General features: G+C 38.0%; 1 protein-coding gene across 2 annotated transcripts in view; it reads right to left on the bottom strand.

The window, feature by feature from the left end:
• Positions 1–1,087: 1,087 nt before the first annotated feature.
• PNPT1 (polyribonucleotide nucleotidyltransferase 1) overlaps positions 1,088–19,096 on the bottom strand; it is a 55,041-nt gene continuing 37,032 nt past the window's right edge. For both annotated transcript variants that reach the window (XM_039461281.2, XM_074399926.1), the window contains 10 exons: positions 13,200–13,306; positions 12,281–12,352; positions 12,126–12,189; positions 11,208–11,291; positions 10,808–10,891; positions 9,506–9,612; positions 9,349–9,404; positions 7,150–7,228; positions 4,275–4,322; positions 1,088–3,128 (listed from right to left, as the gene is read on the bottom strand). In XM_039461281.2, the coding sequence (XP_039317215.1) occupies positions 2,970–3,128; positions 4,275–4,322; positions 7,150–7,228; positions 9,349–9,404; positions 9,506–9,612; positions 10,808–10,891; positions 11,208–11,291; positions 12,126–12,189; positions 12,281–12,352; positions 13,200–13,306 (860 nt within the window). In that variant the 3' untranslated portion in view covers positions 1,088–2,969. The remainder of the gene's footprint in view (positions 3,129–4,274; positions 4,323–7,149; positions 7,229–9,348; positions 9,405–9,505; positions 9,613–10,807; positions 10,892–11,207; positions 11,292–12,125; positions 12,190–12,280; positions 12,353–13,199; positions 13,307–19,096) is intronic.

The raw sequence follows: 19,096 nt of genomic DNA, 5'->3' as shown, positions 1-19,096 counted from the left end.
CACTGATGGGTACTCAGGTGATTTCTATTATTTTGCTCTTTCTCACAATGGTGTATTGTGCACACAGATGTACGTCTCTGTGTTATTTTTCTATCATCATTTTCTAGAAGTGAACTGATGAGGTTGACCAAGTGGCTAGTGAATCAATACTCGGGTTTATTTGCAAACTGTAGCATAGTTCTGTTTCTCTGCACTACGGGCCTCAGCCAGCTGGTGGGTTGGATAGCACATGGTTTTAGAGAAAGAGCCTGAAAATGCATTTCTCAACATCTTAGTCTTCATGTATTTGATAAAGTTGGTGGAATTGGTGCAAAAATTATTCTAAACATCTCTCTAGCTTGCCTCAGCGAATAGGACTCTCAGTATTAGTGTATAGGACACTCACTATTAGTGTATAGGAGACAATAATCTGGGCTTTACAATTAACCAGCTAAGAGACCCTGGACAAATCGTGTCCCACTCGAGGTCTCAGGTAGATCATTTGTAAAATGGAGATGGGACAGACAGATGATCTCCTTAAGACTTTCTGAAGTGATATCATACATATATCGTATGTCCTCTGTGTTCATAAACATACACATACACTGTCCTGGACAGGTAAGGAGATCTGTCTGTGGATTGATGACAGACTTTAGGCTATATTGACTTTGCTATGCCTCTTCAGTTTCCTACTTTGTATTTTACCAACAGTATAATACATTTGTATTAGCTTGTGTTCCTCCAAAAGCTGACCCAGTAACAATGGTTCAAGAGGCGTGTGTGCATATGTGTGTGTGTGTGTGTGTGTGTGTGTGTGTGTGTGTATGTGTGTGTGCATATATATATATATATATAAATAAATATATACATATATATATATATATATATATATATATATATAACTGGCTTCATTTTCCTTATTATTAGGAGTTGGGAGTTCCTTTGAAAAACAAAACAGAAAATTTAAGACAAACATAAATTACAATTTTGAAATTCTACCATTTAAGATGATAGACATCTTAAAGTAAAAATTATGTAAACAGAAAGCAGAAGTGAGAAAAAATTGTTACTGTTATTAAATAATCTATCAACTGTAAAAAGCAAATAGTTTAAATTTAATCTTTCATTTTCAATTAATCTTTAATATTTCAGAAAGTATATCAACATTGCCTAACGTGCTGTTTTACACACAAGATATATAATCAATGTTTACTGAAACAAATATACATATCTTAAAATCTTTGGTTTAGCCAGCTAAATTTTTAATATTTTATGAACTAGTTAACCCTGAGTCATGCATTTACCTATTTTTTTTTTTTTTTTTTTTGAGACCGAGTCTTGCTCTGTTACCCAGGCTGGAGTGCAATGGTGCAATCTCAGCTCACTGCAACCTCCACCTCCCAGGTTCAATCTATTCTCCTGAGTAGCTGGGATTACAGGTGCCCACCACCATGCCTGGCTAATTTTTGTATTTTTAGTAGAGATGGGGTTTCACCATGTTGGTCAGGCTAGTCTTGAACTCCTGACCTCAGGTAATCCACCTGCCTTGGCCTTCAAAGAGCTGGGATTACAAGCATGAGCCACCAGTCCTGCCTCCCCCTGCCTTTTTTTTTTGAGACAGTTTCACTCTTGTTGCCCAGGCTGGAGTGCAGTGGTGTGATCTTAGCTCACTGCAACTTACACCTCCCAGGTTCAAGAGATTCTCCTGCCTCAGCCTCCCGAGTAGCTGGAATTATAGGCATCCACCACCACGCCCCACTATTTTTTGTATTTTTAGTAGAGACGGGGTTTCGCCATGTTGGCCAGGCTGTTCTTGAACTCCTGACCTCAGGTGATCCAACTGCCTTGGTTTCCCAAAGTATTGGGATTACAGGTGTGAGCCACCATGCCTGGCCAGATTTACCTATATTTTTATGAGATTTAAAATTTTTTTCAGAGATAGAATCCTGCTGTGTTGCCCAGGCTGGAGTACTATAGCTATTCACAGGCATGATCATTGCACACTACAGTGTTGAACTTCTGAGCTCAAGTGATCTTCCCACCTCAGCCTCCCAAGTAGCTGGGACTATAGGCACGTACCTCTGAGTTCGGTGTATTTTTATAAGATTTTAAAAAGGATTACACCTTCTAAATTATGATGTCCACATACCATTTACTTTTGTGTGGAATTATAAGGTGGTATTTTAAATGATGGGAATGAACAACTTGACATGTGTATCAATAACTTCTAAACATCGATTTCAAACATGTATTAGCTGAAAGTCATGATTCCTCCAGCTCTTATACTAAGAACTTCCATACAAGAGAACAATATACATATTCAAAAACTGACCTAGTTCAATTTGACAAGTAAATAATTTCTCTATGTTTAGGTAAATGTGAAAAACATACATCATTACTACCTCATCCTAGTTAGAATCTCATTTATATTTATTCCACTATGTTTATGATTTTGTGACCAATTTGAAAGGCATCATATTATTAAAAGTGTATCAGATTAGTTCCCTCAACTCACTGTATCTAGTAACTGTTCTGAAGAAATAGGCACTGGCTTTGAATATGGCCTGTTCCAGTTTGTGAACAGTTGTAGGCAGGTAAAAGTGTTGGGCAAAGAGGTGAGCCGTAGGATGACGGAGGGTAAATTATCACTACTGTATATAAAGGAAAATAAGATGTGGGAAGAGACTGGTTATAACATATATGACATATCTAAGTTTTTTATATATTTCAGAATTATAGAAACAAAAGTATGTCATCTTTTCTAAGATATACTTTTAATAATAAATATTTCTTGATTTATAATGTAAGATTAAACAAATATGGGTTACTCTTGAGTTAAAAAAATGGCACATGTAAATGAGCATTTTAATACAAATAATTAGAATATATTTATATATAAATCTACACAATGGTAGATAATACTAAAACTTCGTTCTACAGCACATTACCCTAGACAAAATAGAATTCTGAATTCTCTTAAAAAAAAAAAATCACTGAGAAGAATTAGATGATGACTGTGAAATAGGTTCTCCCATTACAATACTACTTCTGTCATTCAAAGTTCTGACAACAGTTGTAGCTGGAGACTGAAGCACTTTACGAGAAAGCCTCATTCTTCCATCGGCTGGGTCACGTCCAAAGTATTTCACCTGTGTTAAAAACAGATCTTCTTTTAAAGTTACAGCACATTGAGTGACATCTCAATTAATAGACATTTAAATTTACATGGTCCCAATGAGGCAATGGTTGTTTTTACTTCTTCACTGAAAGCACGGTTCAGTGCTACGTGGAGGTATTCACTTAATAAATATAAGTAGTCATTATAAAAAAAATTAGAGATGGGGGCAGTTAGTTGTTCAACCATAATCTGCTGTTGTACTCATTTGTGCCTTTTTATTCTCACCAGGCCAAGTCCTTATACTGGGGGAACAGTCACAGACACAGTGAATGATTCTAGACAATGGCTTTGTGAGCCTAATTGTGTTATAAACTATACAGGATTATGCTTGGGTCACTTGGATTTTCACTACTGCTCAAAGGACCATCACATTAGTGTTTATTTGGCTTCACCTTAGAAAATGAAAGTCGGGGAAATGTGGAAGGTTTAAAGTTCCTTCTGATGTGAGAACAACAACAACAACAAAGAAACCAAAAAATCAACCTCATACAGAGATATTATGTCTTAGCACTCATCTCCCCCTGGAGTCTACTGGGACAATAAGACTACAGATTGGGAATAAACTAGAAGTCTTAGTTTCTCAGGTCATGAGTATTAGGCATAAGTGAAAGAGAACGTGGAGAAGCCAAAAAACCAGCCTGGCATTGACTTCTTTCATCTACTCATAAAGGACTGCAAAGAAAGGGCCTATTTTGTTATATGAATTCTAGGCCTGAATAACGGCTCTTACCAAACTCAAAAACTTTTAGCCTTAAGTAGTGGAGAAACAAAGTCTTGCCTCCTCAAAGATGACATTCAAGGACTTCAACAAGTTACCTTATCAGAGTTCTTATGTCAGTTTCCAAATCATGGAATCTGCATAGCTAACACTGACATGCTCGTGTATGTTTTAAATCCACTAAAGGGGACTACCATTTCAGCCAAGCTGTAAGGTCCTTGAGGAAAAGAATTGTGTCTTAAATCCTCAATGAGTCTCTTTAAGCACTTCTAAGATTAAAAATGAAGTACTGTATATAAATAATAAACATCATAGATGGTGACACAACTTTTAGAAAAAAATAATGGAAGTTTCAAGAACAATTTACAACTTTAAGGCTAATAGGTGGAATACAAGTACCTGAATTTCTTGGCCAACTTCTAATCCTAGGGCAGTAGGATGTTTAATCTAAAAGAAAACATGTTAATCTATTAGTTGTTGTGCATAATTACCTAGTGTCCATGGAAGTACACATTTTTTTCCCAAGCTTTGTTTGTTTTTCTAATTTAAAAAATCAGTTGGCCAGGCATGGTGGCTCATGGCTGTAATCCCAGCACTTTGGGAGGCCAAGGTGGGCAGATCACTTGAGCTTAGGAGTTTGAGACCAGCCTGACCAAGTGGTGAAACACCACCTTTACTGAAAATACAAAAATTAGCTGGATGTGGTGGCGCATGCCTGGAGTCCCAGCTACTTGGGAGGCTGAGGCAGGAGAATTGCTTGAATCTGGGAGGCAGAGGCTGCAGTGAGCTGAGATCGCACCACTGCACTCCAGCCTGGGCAACAGAGTGAGACTTGTTTCAAAAAAATCATCATCATCATCATCCAGCTGGGTGCAGTGGCTCACACCTGTAATCCCAGCACTTTGGGAGGCCAAGGTGCGTGGATCACAAGGTCAGGAGTTCGAGACCAGCCTGGCCAATATGGTGAAACTCCGTCTCTACTAAAAATACAAAAATTAGCTGGGTGTGGTGGTGAGCACCTATAGTCTCAGCCACTTGAGAGGCTGAGGCAGAAGAATTGCTTGAACCTGGGAGGCGGAGGTTGCAGTGAGCTGAGATCACGCCACTGCACTCCAACCTGGGCTACCAAACATGCCAGATATAGTGGCTCACCTCTGTAGTCCCAGAACTTTGGGAGGCCAAGGTGGAAAGGCTGCTTGAGCTCAGGAGTTTGAGACCAGCCTGAGCAACATAAAGAAACCCCATCTCTACAAAAAAATCAACTAGCTGTGGTGGCTTGTGCCTGTGGTCACAGCTTCTCCAGAGGGTAAGATGGGAGAATCCCTTGAGCCTAGGAGGCTGACGCTGCAGTGAGCTGTGACTGTACCACTATACTCCAGCCTGGGTGACAGAGAAGACCATGTCTCAAAAACCCCTCAAGTTGTAAGTTACTACTGCTAACATGCTAATGAGTATCCCTTGAGATGTCTATTTAGGGTATGTGTGCTGCATTTATAAAAAAGGAACCTCTTTGCTTCTTGTATATATATATATGTATTTTTGAGACGGAGTCTTGCTCTGTCAACCAGGCTGGAGTGCAGTGGCATGATCTCCACGCACTGCAACCTCTTTCTCCTGGGTTCAAGCAATTCTCCTGCCTCAGCCTCCTGAGTAGCTGGGACTACAGGTGCGTGCCACCACGCCCAGCTAATTTTTTGTATTTTTAGTAGAGATGGGATCTCACTATGTTAGCCAAAATGGTCTTCATCTCCCGACCTTGTGATCTGCCCGCCTCAGCCTCCCAAAGTGCTAGGATTACAGGTGTGAGCCACTGCACCTGGCCTTCATTTGCATTTAAAAATATTGCTGTTGATATTAAATATCTTGGTTGGCTTCTTATAAAAATAATTTGTTCATGTTCTTTACTTATTTTTCTATTGATATTCATCATTCTTACTGATCTGTAAAAGCCCTTTGTAATTAAGCTTCTGTCATATGTTATAAGCATTTTTCCTTTAGGTTGCTGATTATCTCTTAACCTTATTACAATTTTTGCCATATAATTAAAAAGAAATTATGGGGTCAAATTTTATGAATTTATTTACTTTTTTGGCTTTGATATAATGCTGAGAAGGAGTTCTCCAGTACTAATCTTATTAAAACATCCAATTTTCTTCTAGTAAATCCTCCTGCCCCAACAAAATTATCTTTTCCCACCACCTTTTTAAAAAAACACAATACACATTTGGCTCTTTGATCCAGACAGGATTTTGGTATAAAAAGGAGTAGAGATCCTGGTGTTTTTTTTGCACACAGAAAATAATTCGGTTCCAAGGCAGAGATCCTGTTTTAACATAACCAGCTGTACCAATATAATTTATTAAATAATCTTTATCACTGACTTTAATACAACTTCTAGCATATATTATAATCCCATGTATACTATTTCTGGTCTTTGTTTTTTTGTTGCATGGATTATCTATTTCTGGGCCAGTAATATACTGTTTTGTTGTCTATGGCTTTATAGTATATTTTAATATATGGTAAAACAGACACTCTTATTACTCCCCTGACCCCACTGTTTTCTACAGTTGTCTTAGAGATTTTCTGGATATATGAATTACAACAAAGATTAAATTTAAAAATATCCTAACAATTATCTTGCCATAATTGGTTGGTTAGTAGAAAATTGGGGAAACAGGGCTATAGGTAGGTATTCTTAGTAACTGCTCCTCTAGATGTTGTTCTGCTTCAAAACAGTCAGTGTTTCTATTCCATCATGGAAAGAAAAATACACGTTTTTTCTTTTTTTTGACATAAAGTCTTGCTCTGTTGCCCAGGCTGGAGTGCAGTGGTGTGATCTCAGCTCACTGCAACCTCCACTTCCTGGGTTCAAGCAATTATCTGCCTCAGCCTCCTGAGTAGCTGGGATTACAGGCACCCACCACCACACCTGGCTAATTTTTGTATTTTTAGTAGAGACGGGGTTTCATCATCTTGGCCAGGCTGGTCTTGAACTCCTGACCTCGTGATCCACCTGCCTCAGCCTCCCAAAGTGCTGGGATTACAGGCGTAATTTACCACGCCTGGCCAATTTTTCTTTATACTAGAAAAAGGTCTGAAAAAACAAATATGTATGTTAAACATTGTAAAACTTTTGCCAGCAGCATCTCTGCCACTTTTGTTTTCTGTGTCTAGCTAGTAGTAGGCAAAGTGTATAATTCTTTTCAACCTAGGTGATTTCAAAAGGGTAGTTTTAAGAGAGTTATAAAAATAATAACATCTGTCCTTTTACCTTTCGTTGATCAAGTTGTGTGTTATGAAGCAGTACCGCAGTCATATTTGGATATAATTTTACCATGACACCAGTATCTCTACAAAAAAGAAATAAGAAGCCTGTTTAAAACAATAAGTATCTGTATATCCATTGACAAATAAAACTGATTATGTTTTCACAGAAGGAACAAGTAGAAAACAAATCCATTCTTTTATGTTTTTAGAACTATAAAAAGTATACTTTTTAACTGAAAATATACCCTATAAATATGTGTGAATCAAAGTGAAGAAAAGATAAAAAATGCAATAACAAAGCTTTTAGACTATATATTTTTCTGTATTTGTCTTCATAATTTCCAAAAGCATTTTTTTTTTTTTTCAGTTGCCCAGGCTGGAGTGCAGTGGTGCCATCCAGGCTCACTGCAACCTCTACCTCCCAAGTTCAAGCCATTCTCATGCCTCAGCTTTCCAAGTAGCTAGGTTTACAGGCATATGCCACCATGCCCAGCTAATTTTTGTATTTTTAGTAGAGGTGATGTTTCACCATGTTGGCAGGCTGGTCTCGATTTTCCAAAAAATTTCTGAAATGACATAAATATATATATATATATTTTTTTTTTTGAGACGGAATTTCGCACTTGTTACCCAGGCTGGAGTGCAATGGCACGATCTCGGCTCACCGCAACCTCCGCCTCCTGGGTTCAGGCAATTCTCCTGTCTCAGCTTCCTGAGTAGCTGGGATTACAGGCACGTGCCACCATGCCCAGCTAATTTTTTGTATTTTTAGTAGAGACGGGGTTTCACCATGTTGACCAGGATGGCCTTGATCTCCTGACCTTGTGATCCACCCGTCTCGGCCTCCCAAAGTGCTGGGATTACAGGCTTGAGCCACTGAGCCCGGCCAACATAAATATTTTTTAAATAGTATAAAATATCATAGCATTAACCTGTAAGGTGGGGATGTAAGTAAGGTGGTCAGGTAAAATGGGTACTTATTTCATTAAAAAAACTAATCTTCCCTTTTTTCTCCAGTCTACAAAAATAGCCCATACCATTTCTTATTTTTTACCTGCAATAGTAAACAAATTATGTCACTGCCCTTTGTTGTTTCAGATAGCTTTGAACATTTTTGCTATGCTTGATAATTTCTTTTTTCTTAAAAACAGGATTTTCTGATACTGAAAATACAATCCCATTTAGCTGGTAAAAAAAAAAATACTTTGAGATTAAAATTGGCATTTAAAAATATGTGCCAATTAAGCCTTCAGACTATGTTTAAAACAAGCCATCAAATTAAAAAAAAAAGGAAAAAGGAAATATTGCTAGGTCTATTTTGGGCCTATTTAATATTTACTGGTAAAATTAAAATGGTGGAAAATTTGGTTAAAGAATTCAGACTGGGTGTGGTGGCTAATGCCTATAATCCCAGCACTTTGAAAGAAGGCCAAGGTGGGTGGATGGAAAGGTCAGGAGTTCGAGACCAGCTTGGCCAATATGGTGAAACCCCGTCTCTACTAAAAATGCAAAAATTAGCATGGTGGTGACCACCTATAGTCTCAGCTGCTCGGGAGGCTGAGGCAGAAGAACTGCTTGAACCCAGGAGGCAGAGGTTGCAGTGAGCTGAGATCACGCTACTGTACTCCAGCCTGGGTAACAGAGTGAGACTCCATCTTAAAAAAAGAAAAAGAAAAAGAAAAAGAATTCGGTTAGAAGAATATATTATAATTAGAACCACACAACTATGTTACTAAAATTCTACAAAATGATATAGAAAATATACTATACCTTAAAAAGTAATGATTATATGGCAATTGGCATGTAATCTAAACACCTTATGATTTCAAAGAAAATAAGGTAAATGTGAAATTAAATTGGGATTGTAATAGAAATCTGTTAAAAACCAACACAAGGCTGAGCATGGTGGCTCATGCTTGTAATCCTGCTACTTTATGAGGCTGAGGCGGGAGGATCACTTAAGTCCAGGGGCTTAAGACCAATCTGGGTAACATAGTGAGACCCTGTCTTTACAAAAAATTAAAAAGTCAGCAAGGTGTGGTGGGGTGTGCTTGTAGTCCTAAATACTCAGGAAGCTGAGGTGGGAGAATTGCTTGATCCTAAGTGTTTGAGGCTGCTAAGAGGTATGATGTTACCACTGCATCCCACTGTGGGATAAAAAAATAAAGGAAAAAGCTCAGCATAGAATATTACTTGATATTACCTGATTTCAGTTATTGTGGCGGTATACACTGCTCCAAATTCTAATTGCTGCTCCTGCTGTAAATGCAAAATAAGCCATGAGATTCATAAAGAAAACATCAACAAAAAGTAGAAAAAACAAATATATCTATATGTTATGTAATATAATCTATACTTACATCATCCTTACAGATTTCAGTAATGAAGTCTCTTGCCTCATGCATAGCACTAGGTGTTGGTGCAAATACAGAAAATGTTTCTTCATCCACTTGACTAACAGTTACACCTTTTAAAAACATAATTTAACATATTAAAGTTAACTTGGCTGGGCATGGTGGGTCACATTTGGAATCTCAGCATTCTGGGAGGCTGAGGTGGGAGGATCAGTTGAGCTGAGGAGTTCAAGACCAGCCTGGGCAACACAGGGAGAGCCTGTTACTACAAAAAATAAATTAAAAAACTAGTTGGGCCCAGTAGCATGTGCCCAACTACTTGGGCATCAGAGTCCAGAGGATCACTTGAGCCCACGGGTCAAGGCTGCAGTGAATGGTAATTGTACACTGTACTCCAGTCTGGGTGACATAGGAAGACCCTGCCTCAAAAAAAAAGAAAAAAAAAAAAGTTAACTTGCTCATTCCAGTGATACTAGGTAGGCCCTGGGGATACAGTGGTGAGCTAATATGCTTGATTTATTGAAGCTCACCACCTGGTGGAATCAAATATACCAATACAAATTTTGGAGAGTCTGGTTCTGCTCTTAATTACAAGTCAAAACTATAATAGAATGCTTTCCTCACCATTTTTCTTTTTCCTGCTTACTCTTTAGAAGGGTAAATAAATGAATAAGGGACAAAATCACATCAGTTTCTCAATCTTAGCAAATGGCTAAGGTGACTCTGCTTCTCACTCTCTTGCAATAACCTCAAACCTTGAAGTAATAGGTAATTCAAACATTGCTTCAGGAAAAATAAATTGTGTATACTCTTTAAATAAAATAGTATAAATAAAATTAAGTGAAAATAGCAGAATAACAAGAAATAAGGCCGGGCGCGGTGGCTCAAGCCTGTAATCCCAGCACTTTGGGAGGCCGAGGCGGGTGGATCACGAGGTCGAGAGATCGAGACCATCCTGGTCAACATGGTGAAACCCCGTCTCTACTAAAACTACAAAAAATTAGCTGGGCATGGTGGCGCGTGCCTGTAATCCCAGCTACTCAGGAGGCTGAGGCAGGAGAATTGCTTGAACCCAGGAGGCGGAGGTTGCGGTGAGCCGAGATCGTGCCATTGCACTCCAGCCTGGGTAACAAGAGCTAAACTCCATCTCAAAAAAAAAAAAAAAAAAAAAAAAAAAAAGAAATAAGTAATAATTCCTCTAAAGTTAAAAACAAAAATCATTCTAGATTCAACTATAAAATGTTACAAAAAAATCCTGATATGGTCTAGCATTGAATTAAAAAACCCCAAACTTCATACAACTCTTACCTGCTTCAGCCTGAAGTTTTTTTAAGTTATATCCACCTGGTCCAACAAATTTTGCTCTTTTTGACAAAGGAACCTGAACAGTTTCTGGAATGTAATACAGACAAATATGTAAACAATTCAAATAGATACATGAACCTAAAAACATGTCATGGTCACTTGAGTTTTGTTTTTTTTTTAATCCTAGACCCATGTAAAAATATTTTACTATAAAACAGAAAAGTGGATGATAAAAATTACTGAAAAGTGTTAAAGACTATTCCCTAAAATTTAAAGCATTTTAGCTACAAATGTATTTAAAATATTTTTACTTTGTGTGTTGGGCAAAAACAATTTAAAAACAGTAATATCCGTTCATATATTAATGTTTCTTACAATGATCACTAAAATTTTAATGTATTACCTACAACAGGTCCATTTTCTTTTCTAGATGCTCGAGGTTTTGAAATAGTTTTGTTCATGATCTGTAATATCTCCTTTTTTGCCACTAGAAGAGATAAAAACACAATAAAAGTTGTAACTACATAAATATGATCTGAAATAGCTGCACACTTAGTTTTTATGATGTACAGTCCAAACCCTTTAGCGTAATAATTGAAGCTCTCCACATCCTAATTACCTTGAAAAATCACTCATATTCATTTCTCCATAAATCCTATCTTAAAGAGAGTTGCCATATTTGCAAAAATTGAAATTTCACTGGTAACCAACTTTGATGTTTATTCATATGCCCCCAAAACTTAGTTCTTCCTTTTTTTTTTTTTTTTTTTTTTAAATATAGATATGGGGTCTGTGTTGCTCAGACTGGTCTTGAACTCCTGGGACTCAAGCAGTCCTCCTGCCTTGACCTCCTAAAGTGCTAGGATGAGCCACCATGCCATGCCTGGCTACTTAGTACTTCCTTTTTTTGAGACAGTTTCCCTGTGTCACCCAGGCTGGAGTGCAGTGGCATGATCTCAGCTCACTGCAACCTCTGCCTCCTGGGTTCAAGTGATTCTCTGTCTCCGCCTCCTGAGTAGCTGGGATTATAGGCATGTGCCACAATGCCTGGTTAATTTTTGTATTTTTAGTAGAGACAAGGTTTCACCATGTTGGCTAGGCTGGTCTAGATCTCCTGACCTCAAGTGATCTGCCCACCTTGGCCTCCCAAAGTGCTGGGATTACGGACATCAGCCATTGCACCTGGCCAGTACTTCATCTGAGTTAAGTCATTTGAAATTCCACTTTTTAAAGCAATATTTTATAATAAGCATAATGAGAACTATAGTTCCCATTAGCAAACTGGAACAGAATGAAAGAAGAATCAAGTACACTGGCTCACCTGAAGCTTGTTGAATAGCCTCCATTACAATTTTTACTGGTATTCCAGGTAATTTAATATCAGCCTAAGATAGAAAAGTCAAAGAATTATATAAATATTGACTCATGGCATTATTTAAATGTTACAAAAATGAAACAAAATGAGTTTTAAAATACCTGTAATGCAGTTATTCCTTTATTAGTGCCAGCTATTTTGAAGTCCATGTCACCATTGTAATCTTCAATTCCCTTCAGGAATTAAAGTTATGACATGTTTTAAACAAAAGCAAAATCAACATATTCACTACAGAAACATTTCAAAAAAAAGTTTTAGAAGTCAACCATATCCTCTAAGACAAAACAAAGAGCAATGTTTTCTACATTAACTATTGCTTCCAATTTGTGACTTTTTAAGTTACAATTATTTTCACCAGAAACATCATTTTTAGATCATTTATTTGCCTCATTAATGCATAAGGATAAATTTATGATCATCCTAAAGTGAGCCATTATGAAAACTTACGCTGTGTACTACTATAATACTTAAGTGTAAGTATTACTATTTGTTTAAAGTAATCATTTTATTTATTTATTTAGAGACAGAGTCTTGCTCTCTTGCCTAGGCTGGAGTGCAGTGGTGCAGTCTCGGCCCACTGTAACCTCTGCCTCCTGGGTTCAAGCAGTTCTGCCTCAGCCTGTCGAGTAGCTGGGATTACACACCCGGCTAATTTTTGTATTTTTAGTAGAGACGGGGTTTTGCCACATTAGCCAGGCTGGTCTTGATCTCCTGACCCCAAGTGATCCATGCGCCTCAGCTTCCCAAAGTGCTGGGATTACAGGTATAACCAACTGTGCCTCGTCTATTACTATTAATATAATATCTATTTTAAACTCACATCCTTTAAGAGCCAAGATGAACCTGCAGAGGAGAAAGAGAAGAACAAGTGGCTGTTCTTCAGATACTAGCTTTCTTCTAAGAATATGTTACGTGCAAAGTACATATAGTCTTCACCATTATTTGATTTGCTTTTATCTTTTAATTTTAATTTATATTTATTCTTCATTATTAAATATTTAAAACCGGGAATATACTTGCCAGAATATCTGTCAGCAAACGATAATCATCTATTTCACCCTTCTCAGGATCGATTTTGGTGACCAATCCTATTGCTACGCCTGCGACAGCAGATGAAATTGGAACCCCTATAATTGGGAAAAAGAACTTTTGTGGGTAATATGTACATCAGCTTAAAACACTTATTTATCTATCAACTTGTCTTTTTTTTTTTTGTTTTGAGAGGGAGTCTCACTCTGTTGCCCAGGCTGGAGTACAGTGGCATGATCTTGGCTCACTGTAGCCTCTGCCTCCTGGGTTCAAGAGATCCTCCCACCTCAGCCTCCTGAATAGCTGGGAATATAGGTGCCTGCTACCATGCCTGGCTACTTTTTTTTTGTATTTTTAGTAGAGAGGGGGTTTTACCATGTTGGCCATGCTGGTCTTGAACTCCTGACCTCAGGTGACCCACTAGCTTTGGCCTCCCGAAGTGTTAGGATTACAGGCATGAGCCAGTGTGCCCAGCTGACATTTATTTTTAATGTAAGTGGATACTGTTGTCTAAATTGACAATCACCAAAGCTGAGTTGGAAAAGTCTTAAGAGGTCATCTGACTACTTCATTTGTTTTTGAACATATAATGAAATTCCCTAAACCAGGTGTCCCCAAACTACAGCCCGCGGGCCGCGTGCGGCCCCCTGAGGCCATTTATCCAGCCCCCTGCAGCACTTCAGGAAGGGGCACCTCTTTAATTGGTGGTCAGTGAGAGGAGCACAGTATATGGTGGCCCTCCAACGGTCTGAGGGACAGTGAACTGGCCCCCTGTGTAAAAAGTTTGGGGACGCCTGCCCTAAACAATGTAAACAAGTACTATGTCCAGCAAAAAACTTTTCTAATAATAGCAAACTTTGTAACTCTTAAATTATCCATTGCTTTGCTCTTTTGCTTCTGATGTCTTATTCTTTTTGTTGGAAAGTAAGCATCTATTTGGTAAATTCTTCCAGCCTGAACCCCTCAGTTTACCTCCCCATGGCAGCTACCATTAGTGTATCCTCCTTGAAAATTTCTGTGCACAAGCATAAATGTAAATATAATCTTTTGTTTTCTTTACTCATGGCAGCATACTGTATGCATTTACTGTTCTGCACCTTGCCTTTTTCCACTTAATAACATGTCTTGGATATTGACACATACTACCACACAAAGCTCTACTTTATTCCTTTGAATGGCAGCATAGTACTCCTGATATGTTTTTTAAGTCACACACAGAAAAGTGACTGTTGAGTCAAAATGCATGTGCATTTACATTTGTTACACTGTCAAACTGCCTTCTAAAGACATAGAACAGGCATCCCCAAACTTTACACAGGGGGCCAGTTCACTGTCCCTCAGACCGTTGGAGGGCCGCCACATACTGTGCTCCTCTCACTGACCACCAATGAAAGAGGTGCCCCTTCCTGAAGTGCGGTGGGGGCCTGGATAAATGGCCTCAGGGGGCCGCATGCGGCCCGTAGTTTGGGGACACCTGACATAGAATTTTAAACTTTTACTACTAGTATAAGAAGGTACATGCTATCCTATATTCTTGTTATTTCTTGTCAAATCTTTTGATTTTTCTAAATTTAAAAGGTAAAAAATGTTTCATCATTTTAAATCTGACCTGTTTTTTATGATTGAGGTTGAAAACTTTTTCATGTTCATAAACCTATTTATATGTCTTATTTTGAGAACTCCCTGTTCATGGCCTTCAACCACTTTTCTACTTGGTTGGCAGTCTTTTTATTATTGATTTTCTTTCAATATGGGTAGATCTTTATTAAAATATAAAGATAATATGTTTTATAACATATAAATATAAAATATTTCCTAGTTTGTTGACTTTGCTTATGGTGACTAGTTTTCCGTGTAGAATTTTTAGTTTACACAATCATGGTTCCTGGGTTTTGCTTAGCAGAGCTTTTCTTCTCCAGGATTTTGATAAAACTTAACCATCTTTCATTTGTTTAAAAATGTTTAAGTTTTGATCACTTGTAATTTATTTTGATAAAAACGAGTATGGATTTCATTTCATTTTCTCTAAGCAATCTTATCTATACTCATGGTTTCAACCACTGTCTAGAATGTTGATGACTTAAAAATCTGTCCATTCTGTCCAGCTCTCTGTACCAAAGCCTGGACCTGTGTAAGTAAACTGCTTGTCAGACATCTCTGGCTTCATGTCCCCAAAGCACCTTAAATATGTATTCCAAATTAAGCCAGACCTGGTGGCTCACGTTTGTAATTCCAATGCTTTGGCAGGCAGAGATGGGAGGATCTAACTCAGGAATTTGAGACCAGCCTGGGCAACATAGTGAGACTTCATCTCTATAAATAACAATAGAAATATATATATATGTTCAAAATTGAACCACTTTCAAAAAATCCTTTTCCTCCTGCATTCTTTGGTTGAAACCAACTAAGACACACATGCCAGAATCATCATTTCTTTCCTCATTTCTATATCCCATCAAGTCACAAAGATCTGTTTATTTTTTAGAAAACTATCCTTTACCCTACATATTAAAATACCTATTGCTACTTTTTAGTCTGAATCCACATCATTTCCTGCCCTAGTAACAATCTCCCTGTATGGCTTCCCAGATTTTAGTTTCTCTTTACTTCTTAGTCTCTCTCATCTCATTCCCCAGGGCCATTCATCACTTAAGCTGGGAAAAACTGTTTGGAAAAAACAAGCAGATTCAAATCATGCCACTGTTTTTCATAAAATCCTCCAAGTTCTCCATTGCCTCCTTTCAGGAAATCTTTGTACATATTCTGTGGTCAAATAAATTTGGAAAAATATTACATGTCCTATTCCTAGAGAGTCATTATTCCGATTAGCTTACTAAAGTCTATTTAACCCACATTAAATAAACCTGCTAACCCCCGCTGAAACTTACTTTAAAACAAAACAAATTTTTTCATGGCATACAATAATTAATGTCCTGTGGAACACTATTCCATGGAATACTAAATTGGAAAAATTCTGGCTTTAAGTCCAAACTCCTTAGCATAACAATGACCTTCAACATCTGGTTCTAGTTTATTACCGTAGCACCTCTTCGAGTATATTCCTGAAACATACTACATTGTTTCGTAACTTCTTAACTTTGTACATGCTGGTCATTTCATGTGAAATATAGGCCTTGCTCCTAACATGCCCAGTCAACAAACACTTAGCCTTTAAAACCAGATGAAATGTAGTCTCTCTCAGTCAGTTATGCTCAGCTTAGTTCATCATCACCTTGTATGCCTCATACATATTTGTATTACTACTTATTTGACCTATTAGTATCTTTTTGCTTGTTTTCAAATCTTTAAGCTTTTTCAAAAACTGGGTACAATTTGTATCCCTGGGGCATAGCACAGTGCCTTACTTAGGGCAGGGAAAGCACTCATTTTTGAATTGAACTGTATACCTGTATTGGCCTATCCCACAGGATTTGACATTCATTCTTATCAAATTTAATTTTTTTTGGGTTTTTCATTCTTCAAATTTAAACTATTGAGCTCCATATTTTTTTTTATCCTGTTCAATTTTGTCATTTAACAAATCAGTCACTCATTCCTTTTAATCAGTATCCTTTTTATTGGCAGGCCAGTGTTCTCAGTCTAGTCAACACTGAAAGAGACAGGGCTGAAATAAGCATCCTCAAGTCTTCAACTTGAGATCCTCCTCTGACCTGCTGATCAGATTAATCAGTATGATTGGTACACCTCTTATCTAGTCTAAATTTCTGCATCATTTACATAAGATATCATAAACGTACAGCTGATTTATACATACCTCACACCAACAGCAACACCCTCTACTGTGTAATTTCTTCAGAAACAGAAAGTGAATTAACAATGGCATGACTTATTTTGGAGGAGTCTCTTCTGGCATCTCTCTGTAGTCCCTTTTCTTTTTCTTTTTTTTTTTTTTGTTGAGATGGAGTCACTCTGTTTCCTAGGCTGGGATGCAGTGACGCGATCTCTGCTCACTGCAACCTCTGCCTCGTGGGTTCAAGCGACTCTCCTGCCTCAGCCTCCTGAGTACCTGGGATTACAGGTGCCCACCACCATGCCCGGCTAAGTTTTGTATTTTTAGTAGAGACAGGGTTTCAGTATGTTGGTCAGGCAGCTCTCAAACTCCTGACCTCAAGTGATCGACCTGCCTTGGCCTCCCAAAGTGCTGGGATTACAGGTGTGAGCCACCAGCGTGGTGGCCCCTTTCCTTTCTAAGCTACTTATAAACCATTATTTTTATAAGTTCTTTTTTTTTTTTTTTTTGAGACGGAGTTTCGCTCTTGTTACCCAAGCTGGAGTGCAATGGCGCGATCTCGGCTCACCGCAACCTCCGCCTCCTGGGTTCAGGCAATTCTCCTACGTCAGCCTCCTGAGTAGCTGGGATTACAGGCACACGCCACCATGCCCAGCTAATTTTTTTTTAGTATTTTTAGTAGAGACGGGGTTTCACCATGTTGACCAGGATGGTCTCGATCTCTTGACCTCGTGATCCACCCGCCTCGGCCTCCCAAAGTGCTGGGATTACAGGCTTGAGCCACCGCGCCCGGCCTTATTTTTATAAGTTCTTAAATGTCTTGTTGAGGGTCACTGTCAAGTTCACTGGGTTATACTTTACAGAAAACACTTTTCTTCTTTTCCAATAATAAGACTATTTTCTGTCCTTGGGATACCAGTCTCCATGATTTCTCAATGACTGTCATTATACTTCAGTAATCTAATCCTGAAGTTCTCATTATAATCAAGGATGAGTTTCTGTCTAGACGAAAAGATATGAATTCATTTAAAAATGGCAAGTAAAGACTCCCCTATGATATCGTCTTTTATTTTTCAGTTCACCTTTTTCAAGATTTGTTCAGTGTTTTCCAATATGAGATTTAGAAGGCTGAGAAACACAAGTGCCATGAAGACAAGGACTGTTTTGTTCATCACCGTGTCCTAAGAACTTAGATCAGTGTTTGGCACATAGGTGCCACAGAGTAAAGATTTGTAGAGTGAAAGAATTAAGATGAAAATAGAAGCAACAGTATTTTACCAGCTGCCTCCAATATCAGATTATGTTTTCCTCCATTGAATAAATTAGAAAAGTACCTTTAGCATTTTTTGCTTTGGCCGGTTTTTAAATTTTTCTAGATAATATTATTAGATATTCACACCATTTTTTTTTTTAATAGAGATGGGGTTTCACTATGTTGGCTAGGATGGTCTCGATCTCCTGACCTTGTGACCCACCCACTTCAGCCTCCCAAAGTGCTGGTATTACAGGCGTGAGCCACCTTGCCCAGCCTCACACCATTTTTTATTTCATCCTTTGTTATGGTCCTCCTTTCTGTCTTTCATGCCAGTACTGTAAATGTGTGAACTTATCAGAGAACTCCTTCTGTGGCCTTGTTAGTGTCTTTACTATCAAGTAAAGACACTTTACTAACTTTACTAACTTCTTGAATAGCACCACTGATGATGGTTTGGCACAAATTGGTTTTAAGAATCTCCTAGCATGATAATGCTTTCCTGTTTGCTGTTTTAGACCCGGGGATTATAATGAACCATTTGTAGTCTGCCTTCCTAAAATTCTGTGTACATGCCTGAGTGGCAGTGTTCTCTTGGTTTGTATAAATCAACTGAAAGATTATAGTTCCCTTCTCATAAGAGTCCTAATAGTACTTACTAATCAAAACTTCCTTGGTGATTGGAATCAATTCTGGAGCTCTCTACCTTTTAGAAGGAAATAAAGTTTACTAGATCACCAATGCAAATAAAAGTTTTTCAGTGTACTGCTTTTAGCTAAAAATAAGAATTCCAGCAGTTATCTGACCATCCGAAGCTCTACTTTTCAACAAACATTTTGTCTCTGGCTTGATTGGTCAACTGTAATCTGACTTTGAGTTTTACTA

The sequence above is a fragment of the Saimiri boliviensis genome, chromosome 1 (genome assembly GCF_048565385.1).
Source record: "Saimiri boliviensis isolate mSaiBol1 chromosome 1, mSaiBol1.pri, whole genome shotgun sequence".
NCBI classification, from domain to species: domain Eukaryota; kingdom Metazoa; phylum Chordata; class Mammalia; order Primates; family Cebidae; genus Saimiri; species Saimiri boliviensis.
Note: the sequence above shows the minus strand (reverse complement) of the source record. Positions and strands in the feature narration are given on the sequence as shown.